This window comes from Rhinolophus ferrumequinum, chromosome 5 (assembly GCF_004115265.2).
Source record: "Rhinolophus ferrumequinum isolate MPI-CBG mRhiFer1 chromosome 5, mRhiFer1_v1.p, whole genome shotgun sequence".
Lineage (NCBI taxonomy): Eukaryota > Metazoa > Chordata > Mammalia > Chiroptera > Rhinolophidae > Rhinolophus > Rhinolophus ferrumequinum.
The window spans coordinates 12,569,693-12,589,699 of NC_046288.1; the positions used below are offsets into that span (position 1 = coordinate 12,569,693).

At 42.0% G+C, this 20,007-nt stretch overlaps 1 protein-coding gene across 4 annotated transcripts in view; it reads left to right on the top strand.

Annotated features, from left to right (window-relative positions):
* BEND4 (BEN domain containing 4) overlaps window positions 1-16,373 on the top strand; it is a 34,901-nt gene extending 18,528 nt beyond the window's left edge. Inside the window, exons 4-5 of one of the 4 annotated variants that reach the window (XM_033106792.1) lie at window positions 6,162-6,402; window positions 10,055-10,400. In XM_033106792.1, coding sequence (XP_032962683.1) covers window positions 6,162-6,402; window positions 10,055-10,272 — 459 coding nt within the window. In that variant the 3' untranslated portion in view covers window positions 10,273-10,400. Of the gene's footprint in view, window positions 1-6,161; window positions 7,230-10,054 lie in introns of those variants that run through there. The other 3 variants (XM_033106795.1, XM_033106794.1, XM_033106791.1) reach the window with 3 other exon arrangements.
* The last annotated feature ends 3,634 nt before the right edge of the window (window positions 16,374-20,007 follow it).

Here is a 20,007-nt window from a genome sequence, read left to right on the forward strand (position 1 = left end):
AATAGATTGGCTAGCAAAATAACATTTTTGACTCTGAGGTTTTGGGGTCTATTACCTGTGAGTAGATAGACTGTGCCAAAAGATGGTGCATGTATTTAACTCACAAAGATTCAACTGTGTACTCTAAGGGGAATAAAAGAGAAATAGCAGTGAAAATAGTGTGGGCAACTTTTCCACCATTCTTTTGGCACAGAGGGGTCTTTAAATGGGAGCCACCAACCTGTCCTTCACTCAGGCAGAGCCAGTGTTCCAGAATGCCTTTTTCTGGGGCATCTCCCACGCTGAGTGAGATTCTCAAGTGTTTAGATAGGTGTTTTCCATGAATTAGGGCCCCTGAACACGAGCATTTTCTTCCTCTGGACCTCAATGGAAGAAATCTTACACCCGTCTCTTCCAACAGGTAGATGTGGTCTGTTTTGATGGTAATGGTAACCATTGTTAAAACATGGTACGGTTTTATAGGATTTTCAAGGCTCAGTTTTGAGTGTATGTTATTTTCATCTTACCGTGTTTCCCCCGAAAATAAGACCTAACTGGAAAAGAAGCTCTAACATGATTTTTCAGGATGCTTGTAATATAAAAAAACTTGCTTTTTTAAAAAACATATTTTATACTTTTTTCTTTTATTGGGGAATATTGGGGAATAGTGTGTTTTTCCAGGGCCCATCAGCTCCAAGTCGTTGTCCTTCAGTCTTGTTGTGGAGGGCGCAGCTCACTGGCCCATGTGGGAATCCAGCTGGCAACCCTGTTGTTGAGAGCTCACGCTCTAACCAAGTGAGCCATGCAGCCGCCTCGAGGATGCTCGTAATATAAAATAAGCCCTACCGTATTTCCCTGAAAATAAGACCGGGTCTTATATTAATTTTTGCTCCAAAAGACGCATTAGGGCTTATTTTATTTTACGAGCATCCTGAAAAATCATGCTAGTGCTTATTTTCCAGTTAGGTCTCATTTTCAGGGAAACACAGTAGGGACGTTAGAACCTAAATCCAGTGGAAGAAGCAACTGTACCTTACTGGGGTTATAAATGTCTAGGATTGACAATAATAGATAATGCTCTATTTAAGTAGTTAAATTTTCTTTATTTAGAAAGGTGACTTATGCTAATAATGGTAGGAAATTGACCCTCTGTCCTCTTGTGGTCATATATCCATTGGCATTCCCTGTGTCTAGTTAAAATCATCAAAGTTCCATCCCTGTGCTTCCCATTTGGTAGATCCAACTACACTCTTGTTCCCACCTGACCCCATGCCTCTCTGCTGAAGAAATACAAAAACACACGACTTTCCAGTTCCGTGCACATGAAAAAGGTGGAGGCAGTTCACTGCAGATTCAGACTCTCTCATCTTCGGGGAGGCCTGAGACTTATTTGGAAACTGCTCCCTTTCCCTGTCATTTAGAGGAGGGATTTCAGCATCTGCCCCTTTCCTCCAGCCCCAGCCTATCCCAAAGTCCTACCAGCCTCCCTCTCTTGAATTCAGCAAAAAAGTTAGAGATACCACATTGAACTCAACCTGCTGAGTTCCGCCACACTATTTCAGCCTTTGCATACTCTACAGCCCCATGGGCAGCAATGCCACTCCCCCTTGGCCAGTGCCAGCTAGTCCATAGCTGTCCTTTCACCTAGCACTGCCCTTCCCCTTCTAGGACTTGGGTATCAGTTATTCCTCATCTTGTGCACTGATTTCTCTCCTGTTAATGGGTCATTTCTCCTGAGTGCCACATATACTCAAGTCTTCCCATCCTGAAAATAAGCCTCCCTTTGATTCTCCCTCGCTCCTCTCTCAATTATTATCTTTTCTTTCTCCTTCTATTACCTAAAACATCCTCTGTCAGCACATGTCCTGCTATACCACAGTACATCATGCTGCTTGAAGGTTAGGCCCAGGTCTCATCCCCACTGGCATCCCCAGTGCCTGTCATTGAAGGCACTTGCTGAATGGTGACCCCGTTTTTTTTAAGTGATTAAACACTTCCAAGACTAGTCTGTATCTGTTGTCTCCACCCTCTTAGTTTACTTTTGCTCCTCCACCCCTATAATCCGGCTGCACCCCCCCATTTGTCAGAATGCTCTGTACGCGGACTCGGCTGGCTTTCCCAGCTGTCAGCCCAGGGGCCGTTTTGCCAGCCCTCACCCTCCTCCATGTTCTACCTTTCTCTTGCCCTTGGTGTCAGGACTCTGCTGTGTCAGGACTCTGCTGGTTCCCTATCCTTTTCTCACCAGGATGCTTTAAGAAGTTTTCCACCTACTGTTCTCCACAATTTTATCCTTCATCCCCTTCTCTTGCTCTCCACTGCCTTTCTCTGTCCATTCTTTCTGAACATCAAATACATGTAGGTTAACAAGCCCCCAAACTAGATCTAGACCACCAGCCCCAGGGCTCAGTGCTAGTGTGTCCACCTGCCTGGCCAGCTGTGGAATGTCCATGCGCCCCTGAACTCATGACACCTCCTCTTAATACCCATTCGTACTCCTCTCTTTTCTGCAATAAAAGCAGCACCAAGCCCAGGCAGAAACTTCTGAGGCATCACTGACTCTTTCCTCTTCCTCATTTCTGACATCCACTTATATTACAGGCCTGTTGAATAGTTTCTCCTCTGTCTAGTTCACTCTCTTTTCACCTGAACTATTGCACCAGATTCTGTCTTCTCCATTCTCCCCACTGAAGTTATTTTTCTAAAATACAGATCCAAAATAAATGTCATAAGATTCAGAACTTACTTAAAAATCAATGTATACCTGTATCTTCCATTTGGTTATGAGTATGTGAAGGCATAAAAAGAACACTGTTCGTTTTAGTTTTTTCAAAATTGACTCAACGATAAGTCAGAGTTTAATAACCTGTTGGTGGCTAATTGAAGATCAGAATTCTATAAAAACATAAAACTAGGGGAAATACCACCATTTCCTCTGGATAGGGTTATTACCCTGTAATTACCCATCATCCTCATTATTACTATATTAGTTTCATTGTCATATCAGGCATTTGAGCATTTTCTCATTAGTATTATTTCTCACATTTTATTTCTATTAACTACATATGATAAATGTCATCCTTAACAGAGAACATTTTGAGTTATTTTGAGCTGCTTTTTGTCTTTTTTGGGGGAAAAAATACCTCCAAATGGTATTTCCACATTGTACGAGGGCTACATTTTATGGAGAACTACATTTTAGAAAATCCTGTAGAGCTCTTTTGTCTGAGTAGCGTTGTTTTTTTTTTTTTTATAAGGGTTTGAGAAAGCTCCTTGGATCGTCAGCTGCCTCATCTGAGTTATCTCCCATCTTGAAATAGACTGAACTCTGGTTTGAGGGGTGAACTCTGAATCTGGAGACAGGGTTCCCAGCTCTGCCTTTTGACTTGTGAGAACTTGGGAAAGGATTTAAAACTTGTACAGTGCTAAATACATGAAAGAATTAAAAACTAGCTGCGCAGTCTCCTTTTCTAAGGCTGACAAGTGTACATACAGGGGCCATACCTGGGAGGATGATTTTAAATCAAGGATAGTGGAAGTCCTCTGTCTTCAGTAGCCCTTTCTAGTGGCCCCTTGTCTTTAATGCTCTCCTTAAAGTTCTTTAAATTTGCCAATTAATATTCATGAGAAGCTCTTTAAATGTCCCAGTGCCACAGCGGTTTAAAAAAAAACACACACAAAAAAACAACTCTTCGTTGTAGCACCATTGTTGAGTGTCTGCTTTGTGCCAGCCACATAGTGTTTGCGGCATCAGTCATTTGACATATGTGTGTTGCACCTACTATGTGTCAGGCACTGTTTCAGCCCTGGGAGTAGGGCATTGAATAGAGCAGATGACAATTCCAGTCCTCATGGGATTATGTTCAGGTGGGGAGATGGGTGGACTCCTCACCGCACACCTACAAACTGGAATTAGTAAGGTTCTTCCACAGAAATATTTTGACGCAGTTCACCGGCTGAGGCAACCAGCCCTGGATCCCACCATGCCCCAGGCCCCACCGGCCGCCCTGAGGGCCGAGGAGTCAACTAATGAGAACCCGTGGAACCCCTTCCCACCCTGTGCCTGGCAATCGGTGGGATTCTCTCCCTTGCTCTCTGCCTCATCCTCCCCCAGCCAAACCCTCTGTTCCTTATCTTTGTGAAGGGCACCACCATTTCACCTGGGAATCGTCTTGACTTCTCAGTCTCCCACAAACCCCCCGACTCACTGAATTAGTTGCCTGATCCCTTGATTCCATATCTTAACGCTCGCTTCTCCATCTGCTCGGCCACACACGCGCGTCATCCCTCCATCTCTTACTTCCGGCCGTTGCCTGCGTTGAGGGACCCTGTCGGACATCTGGGCTCCTGCTGATCATTTGATTATCTGTAGTACACAGAGCCAGAGGTGGCTTGTGCTCCCAAATACTTGTGTCTTAAACCCATGATAATTTAGTTCTTTCCATTTACAAACAGGGAACTTGAGTCCAACGAGTTGAAGTAAAAACTTGCTCAAGAAACACAATAAATGTGGAATCTAAAGAACTGAATAAATGAGCAAACTAAACAGAAATAGTCTCAGAGATACAGAGAAAAAGTGAGGGTTGCTCGATGGGAGGAGGATGCGATGAGGGGGAAAGTGAGGGGATTAGAAAGCGCAGTCGGTAACCAACCACAAGATCGCACGGGGATACGAAAGACAGTTTGGGGAACGTAGTCAATAATGTTGTAAAGATTTTGTAGGGTGTCAGATAGACACTTGTCTCATTAGGGAGACCACCTCAGGGATGATGTAGATGCCTGATCACTGCACTGTACACCTGAAGCTGAAGCTGAACAATAATGAATGTCAACTATAATATATACATAGTCACAGGATATGAAGCGCATTGTAGAGAATAGAGGCAGTGGAATTGTCACAGCTATATATGATGTCAGAGGGGTAATCGATTGGGGGAGGGAGGTTATCACTTTGTGAGGGGTGAAATGTCTAACTATTACATTGTTTTGTACACCTGAAACTAATTTCAAAAGAAAGAAAGAAACACAACAAATAATATTCAGAACCAAGATTCATTTCAAACCCAAGCTGACTCTAAATTCAGTCACAAACCATACACCCTTAAGAGGCCTTTCTTAAAGGGTATAATTCGGTGACAGAGTAAGAGCCAAATCTGGCTGCCTCCTTCCTGTTGGCTCCTGTGCCATTTACCCTTCTCAGTGTTTAACTGAACAAAACACTTTTTTAAATAAAACCCTATCAGACCCAAATTTATAACCTGTAGTAAATTTGCAGACTTGTAAAAACTGAATGTGTTTTCCTTTATTTTGTACACCTTAATTACTGGAGAAGGAGTACATTAAAACAGAGATCATGGGTTAATTAATTTGTCCTGGACTGTAGAATTTTATGACCAACCAGAACTAAAGTAATGGTTGTACAGGTGCAATTGACTAAACACAACTTATAAATGTTACAGAAATTCCCATAATTAGTCCCACTGCAGCTATTGAGCCAGGGAATTTTATAGCAGACATAAATTATGAAGGTGAAAAGGTAAGAAAAATTTTCAGTTGACATAGTGGCATTTGAAGAAGCTATAATTTGAAGAGACCTGTTTTGCATTATCATTAATGATTTCTTTCAGTTTTCGCAATTCTCCCTTTTTTAAATTTACTTTCTAATGTTTCCACTGTGATGTGATCAATGGCTATCGGATGGTAGGTGCGTAAACACAAATTATACCTTAAGGAAAACAGACCACCAGCGTCATTTCTCAGAGTACCTAACTGCCAACCAAAGGGTGCAGGGACCTTTTTGATCACACTCTTCAAAGTCATTTCTGCATATTTTAATAGATTGAAAAAGAAAGTTCCGGGTTATATTTAAATATTGTTCCCTGTCATTGGATCTTGACACCTTTTAACCTACCTGTTAAAATGCAAGTTATAAATAGCTCCTCTTTCAAAGGTGTTCATTATACCTCATTGGCTCTTGTTACAGAAAATGCAAATGTAATTTGAACCGGGCCCATTCTGAGTGTGAGCAATTACTTGTGCTCTTCAATACCTGGTTTATTGTCAGCATTAGCCACTTGGTTAGAAAGCATGTTTGCCTTTGAAATGGAGATGGCTTCGGCGGCTGGCTGGCTGGCTGGCTGGCTGGCTGGCTAAGTAGGTAATGAGAAAATATTTCACTTTTGCAGGGAAGCAAGCAGCTGCTGAACAACTATCCTGTCTACATAACGAGCAAACAGTGGGACGAGGCTGTAAACTCTTCAAAGAAAGATGGGCGACGGCTCCTTCGATACCTCATCAGATTTGTTTTCACAACCGATGAGCTTAAGTACTCATGCGGCCTTGGGAAAAGGAAAAGGTCAGTGCAGTCAGGAGAGACAGGTCCTGAAAGACGCCCTCTGGATCCAGTTAAAGTAACATGCCTCCGAGGTACTGCATCCTTCCGCTCAGTGTCACCATCTGTGATCTCATTTCACCGCATTGGCTGTGGCTCCCCCGTGCAAGTGTTCAGCCGTTACTGTATTTGGGGTTTTTGTCCACTGAGACCGTGTAGGGTTCCGGTGGCCCATCTATTTGGGATCATGAAGTTCTTTAGAAAAATCTCCCTTTGCTTTTTAGCCGTGGTGTTGTCACTGAATGGCACACATAAGCATTGCATAGCATCTCATGTTTCACGCTTCAAATCCAGATGTTCTTTGCTGCCAGAGAAGGCCACCTCCAGCAAAACTGGAGCGTTGGGAAACGCACAGAGGAAGGGAAGACGTCGTATGTGTTTTAAATTAGTGAGATGATACAGCCCATTTCTATGTGCCAGCCTGCGGCCCACCCCCACCCCCGTGTCACCTCGCTGCCTTCTGAGGAGCACTTGCCCCTAATTCCTTACATTTCTTTAGAGTTAATTTTCCTTAGTGTCTGGAGTACTCTTTGCCCAGTCAACCTTCCTTCAATTTTTTTTTTTAAAAAGGGGTTTTTGTATTAAAAATACTGCTTCGAGAATACCATTTCCTCAGTGTTCACGGCTGATGAGGTTGCAGCAGATCCCCACTTGGTGTATTAGGCGGAGGGTGAGGGGGAGAATCAAGAGGTCCGCAGTTGATTCCCCAGGTGCAAGTAAACACAGACACAAACAAGCAGAAACAGTACAGTGCCAGCAAACACCGCTCACACCTGAAAAGTTCATGTCAAAAAGCTCAAAGATTAACCTATGCAGTTCGGTAGGAATTTTATTAGTTGGAAGACCTAACAATGATTTGCTCTAGACAGGGATGAAAATATTTCCTGGCAAGGAAGTCAGGGAGAAACACGGTCACTGATCAGGCCTCGGTTATGGGACAGGACACTCACTCCTGCGCTGCCCCGGGGCTACCGAAGACACATGCGTAGTATTTGTTAGCAGCCAAGACTCCCAGGCCCACCCTGAGCTTCTGATTCAGCAGGTCTGGGGCAGGGACGGGGAGGCATGCATCGCTGCACCTCACAACCACCCCAGGTGACCCTGACGCAGGTGGCCCATATGTCAGAAAACCACCTGGAACGAAACACCAATACTAACTAGTCCCAGGGGCTCCAGAGCACCCCGTTGGCCAGTCCAAAAATTTTCACTTACTCAGAGGGACTGGGTGTGATAGAAAATTCCAGCATCTGTCTGAGTCACCTAGTCATAGTGTTCCTTATTTTCCAACATCATCAGAGCTGACAGAGTTACTCACCAAGAGTAACAAGAGGCAGTGGTGAGTTTGGGGAATCCCCTGATTCCCCAGGGTGTGCGCTGGAAGTTGCCCTCAGGCTTCTAAGGGAATCAGGATGATGGGCCTCAGTGGTAGTCCTTTCCAGAAATTTTTACTAAACATTTTACATGTTAAGTAGCAAGTCGGTAAAACTGAGGGATTAACATACATCCCAGAGCAGCAGTGCTGCTGCCCTGAGAATGCTGCCAGACCCCCTGCCACTGATGCAGTCCAGGCTGCCTCACCAGGATCTGCATTCTCCAGCTCATGCCTCTTTGGGTTCCACCCAACCCTTGGGTGAAGACTACCTAGGCAAGAAATGGTGATTGTGTGTCCAGGGGAGCTGGTTAGAGCATTTGCATGTCTGTCCCAAAGGCTGAAATCTGGGGCCTTCCTGGGACCTACAAGGGATTCCCTCCCTAAAGGCTTAGCCCTGGCGACTCCTGGGTTAGACGTCCTCATTGTGGTGAGCAAGATTACAGCGGCCAGGGAAGCCTCAGACCGTGGGACATGTTAGTGGTGGAAAGCAGGGGGCTTCTGGGAAGGAAATCAAATCTGAAGGTGGTTTAACCTTAGAGGGAAGAAGGCCTGTGAAGATGCTTCATATCTGTGTAACAGAATGAGCTCTGCTTTGGGCTTTTAATAGTCTGCCATGGTGTTAAGGACTTTCCTGTCACTGCACTGGGCACTGCTGAGGCGGTGGGGGTGGGAGGTGTCACAGAGCCACACATTCTCAGAGTGGCAGGGTTGCAGCGTCCTCATCCATTAGCCTTTATTTCCTCTCGCTGATCCTGTGAGTCTTTCCTTTTTCCTTGTGTTCATATGAGAGTTGGGGATCAGAACAGAGATAGGGGAACTTCCTAAACAGGCACTGAATACTTAGTGAATACAGTAGGAACTGGAAGAGCACAGAAGAGGAATAGAAAACAGAATCCCTGGCTTCTGTAGCTGACAGTCTGGCTGGAGATGATTGGAGGACAACTGAATAGCTGCAACCACAGGGAGCATAACAGCAAGTGGACTAAATATTTGAGCCATTGAGGTCCCAGAATATCTCTTTTCTCTCTGCCCAGCATCATAATGACCATGACCAAGGTTTGAGGATTCTCCTTCCGTGTTTCCCAGGCCTGCACCCCAGAATAAGCCATCTGGTTCCTGGCAATTTTGCAGGTTGAGGAGGTGACGAACACAATTCTTTCCCCCAAAGAAGGCCACTAGAGCGGGGACTGAGGTGAGGCGAGTGAGTCTCTCACGACAGGCACGAAATGGAAAGGGGTGCCAACTAACTCCGTGCTTCTCTGCTGAGCTAGAGTCTCCTGAGATGGGGACAGTTCAGTTCCTGAGATTTTTCTGGTCCAGGTACTTAAAAGCATTAGCTTCTCATAAGGGTAGGTAGAGCCAGAATTTTACAAGAAGTTTCAGACAAATCCCGTCCTGTCATCAGAACTATTAATGATTGTCTCGGACAGGGAGCGCTGCTAGAGAGGAAATGGTGTGTAAATGGCAGTCATTCTGAACTTGCTGTCAGCTGTGCACAAAAAATGTGGCTCGACTTAGAACGTTTCCCAAAAACGCTCACTTCATTTTACAACTAACTCTTCATATGAAAATAGCTACATAGCAATTATGTATGTGCTCCAACGCCCTCCAAAAACACAGAAAGGGGAAATGGGGCGCAATCCGAAGGAGGCCCAGTTGGTTTCATTGGAGACTTAGGTACTGTGTGTATATTCACTCTTCCAGGTGTGCTCATTGCTTTCTGGTGAAATCAAATATGTAGAGGAAATCCCAGTTTAAAAGTATGTGTCAGTGCATGTATAGACACCAGATAGAGAGAGAGAAGTGTAGCCTAGCGTATAACATTTTAAGAATGTGGAAATCTCTTCTGAACTAAACTTCAGGAAGTTTCTTACTCATTGAGAGTTTATTTTATTGCCCTTCACCTCCCAGCCAGTAGCTGGTTGAAGACTCCCGTGCTAATGACGTTTGCTCCGATTCTGGAGACCGTTAACGTTCTAAAAATGGGAGGCAGTAACAACAGGGATTTTGAAATGTGCTCTGTAACTTTCACCAAGCAGGGCGCCTACCATGTCTTACAAATCAAGTGTACCTTTCGTTTCAGTAGCAAATGTTGCTCTCACTTGCGTGACTTTGACTTTTGCACGTGAGTAGAAAATGCATATGGAGTAAGTTGGGTCTAATGAGTGACATCATCATGGCATTGCATTGGATTTCCCATAAAGCCTTTCTTACAGAGCTTCTGTTCAAGTTTAAGCAGCCTCTCCTACCCCCTTCTGCAAAAACCAGCTGTTTGTTCTCTCTTTCTTTTTTTATTGTTGTGTGTATTCCCACAGAATTCATTAGGATGCACTGTACCTCCAACCCCGACTGGTGGATGCCCTCAGAGGAACAAATCAACAAAGTGTTCAGTGATGCCGTGGGCCACGCCCGGCAGGGGCGAGCGGTGGGAACTTTCCTGCACAATGGCGGCTCATTTTATGAAGGGATCGATCACCAGGCTTCCCAGGATGAAGTCTTCAGTAAGAATTCCCAGGATGGGTCTGGGGAGTAGTGGACAGAATCTTTCCACTGTAGCAGCCGGTCCTCTCAAGAGTTCCAATTGTGAATGTCCTGTTACCATTACTTTAGAGTCCAAAGCATGTCATTCTGTCAGACTTCACACATCGTAAACCATAACCTATTGCCACAGTTCCCGAATAGAAATCCATTTCAGGGCTGTTTGGGGCATCTGTGAAGCCTACAACAGATTTTCAGAATATTATAAAAAGAAAAAGCTACGATTGACTTTAAATGATGACTAGCTAGACAGTGAGGGTGAAAAGAATATATAGGTGAGCTGGTCACCTGTCTGAAATCTTCAAGTAAGCTAGTCTGCTTCCTGAACAGAGCTGGTCCCCACAGAAGATGGGGTTAGTGTCCTGGCCATGGCAAAGGTGGAGACACGGAATTATTTAAAGGGACAAGGAACAAGCGTTCTCTTAATTCAAATAAGTTGTCTTTATGTTTTCCAAAGACTTGAATTCATACTTCTCAGCAAAGACATAGGATAGGTGACATCATACAAGTATGCTGTGTATCCGTTGACAGAGCCTGTTATTAAATAGAAACTAGGGAATAGAGGCCAGCTCTAGACAGTAATTAATTAGAAGTCACCTGTTTTTCTCAGTTATTTTTTACCAAAAAAAAACACAAAACTCCTACCTTGTTGATCAGGAAGGCGCACTGTGTGATCTGTGGAGTTTACAAACAGTAATAGTTTTCCTTATGTCAGTCAAGAAACATCCAAAGATCCAAAACCATTTTCAAATGCTTGATTTTCTAGATTCTTAAATCCACAATTCCCACAACCTTCAATCAGACTTTGTTGACACGGTGCCAAAGTGATGGGTTGATCAATGAGAATTTCAGTTAGGTTTTTGGTGCACTGAAGACCAAACAAGCCGTATGACTGATGGTATTCATTGAATTGGCCAGATGTTCTGAAGTGTGTACACATAGCTTCAAGGCCATTTTGACAACTATGCAATGGGCTTGTCTGTTTCTCTGAAATTTCTCTGAAATTTGAGGGCCTTCCCGTGCTGAGTTGATCTTTAGAATTTGCATAAACCGTATGTTTCTCATTGTCACTGATGAAAATGTTTCATCCCAGCTGCTGTATCCCTCCTTCCCCCTACGTTCCCCTGAACTGCAAGCTCTGGCTAAGTTCACACTGGACCACTCCTACCCACTTTCCCCGCTTTAATGTGAGTTCCGTAGGTGAAATTAGTAGTGTCTTTGGAAACAGTTCTTATCAACAAATGCGGTAGCGATGCTAGAATCTACTTCTGAGGGCTTCGGGTTTGGATGTCAGGAGAAGTGTCATTGATGAGACCAGTCCAGATTACTACATTCTTTGGAAGCAAAGGGCTCCAGGGGAAGCATTTATTGAAGGCTGTAATGTCATCTGTAGACGTGACTAAGGATTTTGGAAATTGGTTGGAAATTCATTTAAAGTTTATGAGCATCCATTTATAAGGAGGGTTTTTTCTGCCTTTTTTAATTACCCTTTACATTCAATAATTAGCACCAATTATATGTACACCCCTAGAAATAGGTCCTTCTTTAGTTTTTGTAATGATTATTAGTTTCAACCATTGAAAAATTTAATGTTTATAGAGATGGTCATTTGTTGGATCTGTTCATTGGTGTGGGGAGAACAAATATTTCAGTCCTGTTTTGGGCAAGTTAGCTAAAATTTGGAGGTAAAAGAATTAAAGGCAAATGTTGTTTACAGGATATTGGTTACAGGTATGTGATGTTGCGTATGAGAACTGGGCAACTAATCTTTGGCTAGCCGAGGAAGAGGAAAGCTACTTCTTGAAAAGTTTAGAGGTCTAGGAAGTCAATATCTAACAAGGTTCTTGGTGACGTTAAATCTTGGCCAGAAGAAAAATACCATAATCTCATCTATCATCTTTTTTTTTTTTTTGCATTGGACTTCAGTGATCCTTACTGCTGACTGAGCACGTGTCCTTTTTTGATCAATAGCAGCAGTAGTTGATCACTGCTTTAAAAAGCAAACACTTGCAACTCAAAACATTTTCCTGGAAGCTTGAGAATAGCACACGTCTTCACATGTAAGCATCACAGGGGTCTGTTTCGTCTGTGTTGTGCCCAGGCCACGTGGTTGCATACTAACGTTGCTCCAAAGGCACACCTGGTCGCCTCTCACTTTCCCCTCCCCACCCCCCACTTTCTGGGTGAAGTATTTCTCTATCAGCTGTTTTTCAGTATTTCACAAATTGCAAAATGCTGGAACTACTACACATTGGCCCGTAAACATGAGTGACTTAGCGTCACACAGCCAGTTCCAATGCCTCTGCTGGATCTAGGACGTACGACCCCCTGCCCCCGGTGCGATGTTCCGTGAACTCTTCACTGTGCAGCCGTGTTCCTTTAGCCTAGCCCACCGCCTGCTGCAGGCGCTAACAGCACACGGCTCTGCTCAGGATCGCTTAGGTTTTCTGCTGTCTGCTCCCCGCGGTTCGTGTCCCACGCCGCCATAGGGGCTTCACCTGTAAGGCTGGGTGTTACCTGGTTCGTGGTGGGTGCCTGCACAGTCACCTGAGTTTTCAAATCAGGGATTACGAAGATTGTTCACTGACTTTTTTTTCTTTTTCTTTTTTTTGTAAAACTACGTAGTATGGCCTTTGTGTAGCAAGGTTAAAAGCTCACAACTAAGGAGATTGGATGTTGTCACTCCTCTGTCAGCCTTTCAGTTGATCTCTTTGGAGACCTGAAGAGGTAGCTTGTTTTCTTGATTTAAGTTTCTCCATCTTTTTCTGGAATTGGACAAATTGCTGTCATGACAAGAAACTTAGACTCATGTCAGCTCTTAGAATCTTCCTTTAGTCATTTGAGCATTAGTGTAAAGTAGATTGAATTAAAACAGCTCAGGATGCAGTTGTGCTCCACTTCATTGGTGAAAGGAGGAGGTCGCAGGACTGGCCTGACACCAAAGACTAAACCTGACATTTTGTCAGTGAGTGGGTGTGGCCAGCATCCCGGCTCCCAGAAGAGCCCATGCCTGCAGCATGAGATGCCTGACGGGTCCCAAATTAGCATCTCACCACCGAGAGCATACCTGCTTTCCCAGTAAACTGAAGCTCCACCCACGTCCCACGGGGCTTAGGCTAACCCTTCAGTGATCTGTACTGGAGGACATAGCCCGGGAACTTATGGAGGGGAGCCCTGTCCTGCGAGTGGTTACTGAAATCACATTCAGAATCTATGGTTAACCTCAGTGTCAAGTACTTTGGGGCAAAAACTAAACATTAAAGTTTGTACCATCCCGTTTTACTTGAAACTATTTCATCCAGCCCTGAACCCAGGCGTTACTCTCGTTCCTCATTTTCATCATAGCGTTAGGTTCTTGTCACCGTTTGTGTTTCATAAGGCTTCACGAGGAATGTAGAGGATATTAGAGCATCTGCAGAAAATTGCTACCATCTCTTTGGTAGGGGAATTGAGAGGTGTGTGTAGCTACTTCACAGCGATTGAGCTGGTGGGTGATTTTATATTCTGGATCTTTCTTAGCCCTTCATTAGTCATAAACACATTGACCTAAGAGACTGCTCCATTAGGATTATAGGGAGATAAAGTTTATTATACTCTGTTATTTGATCCAGCTACTCCATGTGTCAGAGAATGGTTTTTTCAGTTCACTGATTATTCTTATAATATCAGATGTTTTTCCAAGTCTAGACAGTGATCCAGACTTGGGGATCTACAGCATCATGATGTCTACATTTTCCTGCCACCTTCAGTGGCTTTTCCTCCCTTCTGTTGTTGTCAGAAAGACAGATGGACCATCATAGAAGGTTAAACATGCACTGTTTTTAGAAAACCAAACATGACGTTGCCCTCATCTGGAGTCTGTCATTCATTCTGTACTCTAGAACCTTAACCTAATACCCACTGACTACCTCCTTAGTTTTTTCTTAGATTTCAGTTATTTTTTAAAATCGCTCTTAGATAACTTCATTTTTTAGAAAAGATTTAAATCTATAACGTCTCTCATTCGGTGCTATGTCATTTCACAGTACAGATCTGTGTAATTTTTGACAGCTCTTACATACAAATTTTTAGAAATGTAACAGAAAACGATTTTGCACATATGGTGCAAGTCTTGCTGATGTGTGTGGCGACACTTACCAAAACTGCTTGGCAAAACATGTCAAACAGAATGCTTGAGTCAGAACTCTAACATAAATGTGTCTAAACAGCAGTATGTCTCATTATGATATATTTTTGTAAACATAGTGATGGCTTCTTTCACTGGTGTAAGTACTGGATTAAAAATAACCACTTCACTTGGAATGATACAGGAAGATGTCACCCAGTTGATGGCCCTCTGTAAAGTTACTTGCATTTCCAGCCAATGGCATTGCTTCTTCTGTTTCTGTTGCTTTTTAGACGAGAGTGAAGAATTGATACCAGACTACATGGAGTGCAAGAATAATAACCCAGTAATATTTGCCTCCTAATATGTAAAACTCAAAACTGGAACTGATACATTTACACATTGGAGACGACTTTACCCTCCACAGTATATTCAATTGCAAGAAACATTGAGAGGACTGTACTTTGCTCATCTAATGACCAGCTTAGCTTGGCTATTGAAAGCACTAAATTACCAAATTTTGTGGTAAAATTGACCAGATTAATTTTCTTCATGACCATCTAGAGCTGACTAGGGTTTCATTGAATCAAAATTCCCCAGGTTGTAATAAAAGTACATCTGTTAATGAGACTCATTCAAAAACCACTTCACTCTCACCAATACCAGTAGGCACATGGGCCTTAGCCATGTTGGAAAACTAGGCCCATCCAAAGCCACTAACAGCAACAAGAGTAGTAACTATAGCTAATACTCACTGAGTTCTTGTCTGCCAGGTACTTTGCTAAGCACTTTACAACCACCTTCTGAGGCTGTTACTGTTGTTATCCCCGTTTTCTAGATAAGACTGCTGCCCAAGGTCCTCAGCTAATGAAAGGGTCAGTTAGGGCTCAGCAGGCAGAATGACTAATTGAGTTTTCCCCAGTAGTCAAAGCAAAGTTCTCAGAGCCCGTCAACACTTTGGAATGGATTTGTTTTCTTTATGCCTTTGAGAGAAAGTTGCTATTTGTATTATTAAAAACCACCTTTAAAGTATGTTGACACTTAAGTAGGAGCATATAAGTCACATATCCTCTGGGAACTGCCAAGGTTTCTGCATAAGATTTGACTTATGTAAGATCCTGTGATGAAGAGTAGAAAAAAATCTTAAAAACAGTGAATATATTAAAATCACGTATTCAGATTTTTTTCCCGGTACAAACATGCAGGGATATAAAAGCAAAAATTAGAACTGAGTGAATTGATATATTTTTGGAACTCCTAGATATTAGAAGTGGCACTGGACATCAGTTAGCCAATGTTCCATTCACTTTTCACATTTGTTGTACTTGTAGCCTTAGAATTGATGAGTCAGGTGTGGAAGAGAGGGTTTTACTTTATGATGTCACTGTGAGAACTGTTGTGAAGATTTTGTAGGAAAATACAGTAATCTGTTGATTCTTCCCTGTAGTGGCTTTAACACCTCTGGCTGTGTTTAAGTTCAAGAGCATGCCAAGTCCTTGAGGGCCTAGCTTGTGCTTCTTGGGAACAGGGCATGCCAGACCTAGAGATGGGTCCTGAAACTTTCAAGGTCACTGGTCCAGCCTGACCCTGCCCAATTTAAGCATTGCCTTTATGTCTCTTCTCTCTGGAACTTCATGTAGCAGCCTAACACTGGGGCCAACTTGCCTTTACTCTATTTTCTATGATGAACACTTGTGGAGAAACTGTGACAAATCCATTGATCCTAATATTTTTATTGTTGGAGTCTTGTTGATTCTCTATGAATAATTTCTATTTGATTGTACTGTGTAGAGTTAATACCCACTAGGGATATGTTAATAAAACTATAAATGCATAGTGTAATATAGAATAGCAAGATTTTTTTGTGAACAATTTATATAGAAGAGTAAGTTGTTTTTTAAGTGTTAGGCACATTTCTTTTAGGAACTTAAAATGTTATAAGAGTTTTTTAAACATTCAATATTTTTAATTATAAGAAACATTTGTTACTAGAGCCAATTATTTCAGGTGTTCTAATTGGAGTATTGATTTTATTACCTCATATACCTCTAGAATGCCACATGTTCTGTTGGGAGATAAAAATTGCACAATAAATGTCAAGTCTCTGTTAAGTGTCTTAACTTTTTGCGTCTTTCTCCAATTCTTTGAAGGTGATTTTCTGGGTTTGTTTGGGGTTTTTTCACATTTTTCTCCCTGATACTAAGGCTTTTTTCTGCTGGTCTCTGAGTGCTTAATACCCAAATGAAAGACAGTTATGTCAGGGAACTGGCCAAAAATCATCGAAAAATTTTATTTGATTTAGTGAATGAAAGAGACAACCAATGCTAATCTAGGAGTGACATGTAATCCAAGATTTCCATCCAGAATTTTGTACATTCACACTTTAAACACACAAGCTTCGTACTCACAGTAGCGTTCTAATATGGAGGGGGGAGACCGTACAGCTGCTACTCATGACCTTTAACAATAAACAAATGTTGGTTGTTTGTGGGTTTTAGGCAGTGATCTGAGTACAAAAGCAAAGTAGCTATGGCTGAATAAGGGGGCGTGGTTGTGGCTTCTCACTTTCAGTTATTGCATAAAATATGTGACATATCAACTCCTATTGAACCGCGAAATTGAAAAAGTATTATTTCATAAATCAGACTAAGTAAAAACTAAGATAAAACACATAGTTTCATCTTAGGAAAAATATAAAGATGTTTTATTTTTGCACTAGAAAATGCAATGTTTTAACTGGTAGTTTTGGATGAAAGAGCAAGAATTTAGTCCAAATAATATGGGTTCGAATTGGGATCTCAATGAAAGTTAAATTAAAATTATTTTATTATTCTTAAACAGTAAAAGGGGATTATTAAGTGACTTGGATCTTTTAATATTTTGTAGCAGGACCCACAAGGTAAAACTACAAGTCAAAAAAGTATTAGGAACAAATTCTGCAAGGTTGCAGGATAAAGGATCAATATACAGAAATCAATTGTATTTCTGTACACTAGCAATAAACAATCTGAAAATGAAATTAAAACAATTTCATTTTCAATAATATCAGAAAGAATAAAATACTCAGGGATAAATTTAACAAAATAAGTGCCAGACTTAACACACTGTGAAAACTACAACACATCATTGGAAGTATTTTCAAAAGATCTAAAAATAATGGCAGGACCTCCCATGATGATGGAATGGGAGAATTAATATTGTCAAGGTGGGAATACTCCCCAACTTGATCTACAGGTTTATTGCAGTTCCTATCCAAATCTCAGCTGACTTCTCTGCAGAAATTGGCAAGTTGATCCTAAAATGGGGGTGGCCATTTAGGTCAGTTAGTTAGAACGTGGTGCTCCTAACAACAAGGTTACCGGCTGGATCCTCACATAGGCCAGTGTGAGCTGTGCCCTCCACTACTAGATTGGAAAAACACTTAAATTTTAAAAAGCTTTAAAGAAAATTCATATGGAAATGCAAGGAACTCAGATGGCCAACAAAAATAAATCCTTACATTTGTGGTCAATTGATTTTTAACAAGGGTGCCAAGACAACATAATGGACAAAGAATAGTCTTTTCATCAAATGGTACTGGGACAACAGACCAAATGAATGAAGTCGGTCCCCTACCTCACACCATATGCAAAAAATAACTCAAAATAGACCCTAAATGTAGAGCTAAAATTATAAAATTCCTAGAAAAAGACATGAGAGTACATTTTTATGATCTTGCCTTAGGCAATGATTTCTTCACGATGACACCTAAAAGCACAAGCAACAAAAGAAAACAATAGGTAAATTAGACTTCAAAATGAAAAACTTACGTGCTTCAAAGTACACCATGAAGAACAAAAAACAGAATGGGAGAAAATACTTGGAAATCATATATCTGATGAGAGATTTGAAGCCAGCATATAGAGATCCCTTAAAGTTGACAATAAAAACAAATAGTCCAATTAAAAGTGGGTAAGGGATCTGAATATACATTCTCCAAGGAAGATCCAAAAATGTCCAATAAACACAGAAAATATGCTCAACATCACTAGGCATTAGGGAAATGCAAATCAAACTACAATAAGACACCACTTCACTAGGATGGCTAAAATGAAAAAGACACTAACAAATGTTGACTAGAACCTGAAGAGATTGAAACCTTCATTCATTGCTGGTAGGAATGTAAAATAGTGCAGTCACTTTGAAAAACAATTTGGCAGTTCCTTACAATGCTAAATATAGAGTTATCATTTGACCCAGCAATTCCATTCTTAAGTATAAACCCAAGAAAATTGAAAACACGTCTACACAAAAATGTGCACAAATGTTTATAGGAACATTATTTATAATACCCAAAAAAGTGGAACTAATCCAGATGTCCATTAGTTGATGAACAGATAAACACAATGTATATCCACACAACGGAATATTATTCAGCCATAAAAAAGAATGAAATACTGATACTACATGGAGGGACCTTGAAACATGCTAAATGAAAGAAGCCAGACAAAAAAAGGCCACATATTTCATGTTTCCATTTATATGAAATGTCCAGAATAGTCAAAATAGGCAAATTCTAAAAAACACTGTTCAGTACACAGTTTACATAATTAAGGAACCAAATGTATTATGATATAATCCCTATAAAGTTAATTATACAGTCATGCAATATATTTACTGAAAGCCTGATCTGCTTAGCACTGTATGTGCTTCCCGTGTCCTGAAAATCAAAGTAATACAACCAATGGCTTGGTACCTACATGGAGAAAAATAACAAAGACCTATTATAAATTGTGAGAAAACCCCAACTTCCACTGAGCAACTTGTTCCCCCAAATAAAATATTCAAAAAGCTGAATGAGGGGGCCGGCCCGATGGCTCAGGCGGTTAGAGCTCCGTGCGCCTAACTCCAAAGGCTGCCGGTTCGATTCCCACATGGGCCAGTGGGCTCTCAACCACAAGGTTGCCAGTTCAATTCCTCGACTCCTGCAAGGGATGGTGGGCAGCGCCCCCTGCAACTAGCAACGGCAACTGAACCTGGAGCTGAGCTGTGCCCTCTACAACTGAGACTGAAAGGACAAAACTTGAAGCTGAACGGCACCCTCCACAACTAAGATTGAAAGGACAACAACTTGACTTGGAAAAAAGTCCTGGAAGTACACACTGTTCCCTAATAAAGTCCTGTTCCCCTTCCCCAACAGAAAAATCTTAAAAAAAAAAAAAAAAAAAAAAGCTGAATGAGGTATAAAATGAGAGGAAGTAAGTACCACTGAGTCTGTCTCTATCATACCAAGGCAATTCAATTTGACCATCTCAGCCAAAGTGTTACCGGAGAGGGGAGCCCTTCTCAGCACAATGCCCGGGCTGGTTTCCACACCAGGGGTCAAACCTGAATCATAGGAAGTCCCCTACCCCTGCTCCAGGCTCCTAGGTGAACACCGCCACCTGAATGAACAGATTAACCAGAAGAAAAGACCACGGGCTCCACGAAGCTAAAAAGAATTTCTATCACACAGCCACCCTGCTTCGATGGCTTTGGGTCCTGCTGCTTGGGCCAATACTTTTAAGTGTTTAACCAAAAGCTATTTTTCCTTATTCAGGGGCCTTGGGGATACAGATGATACCCCAGCAAGATTACCAGGCCCTT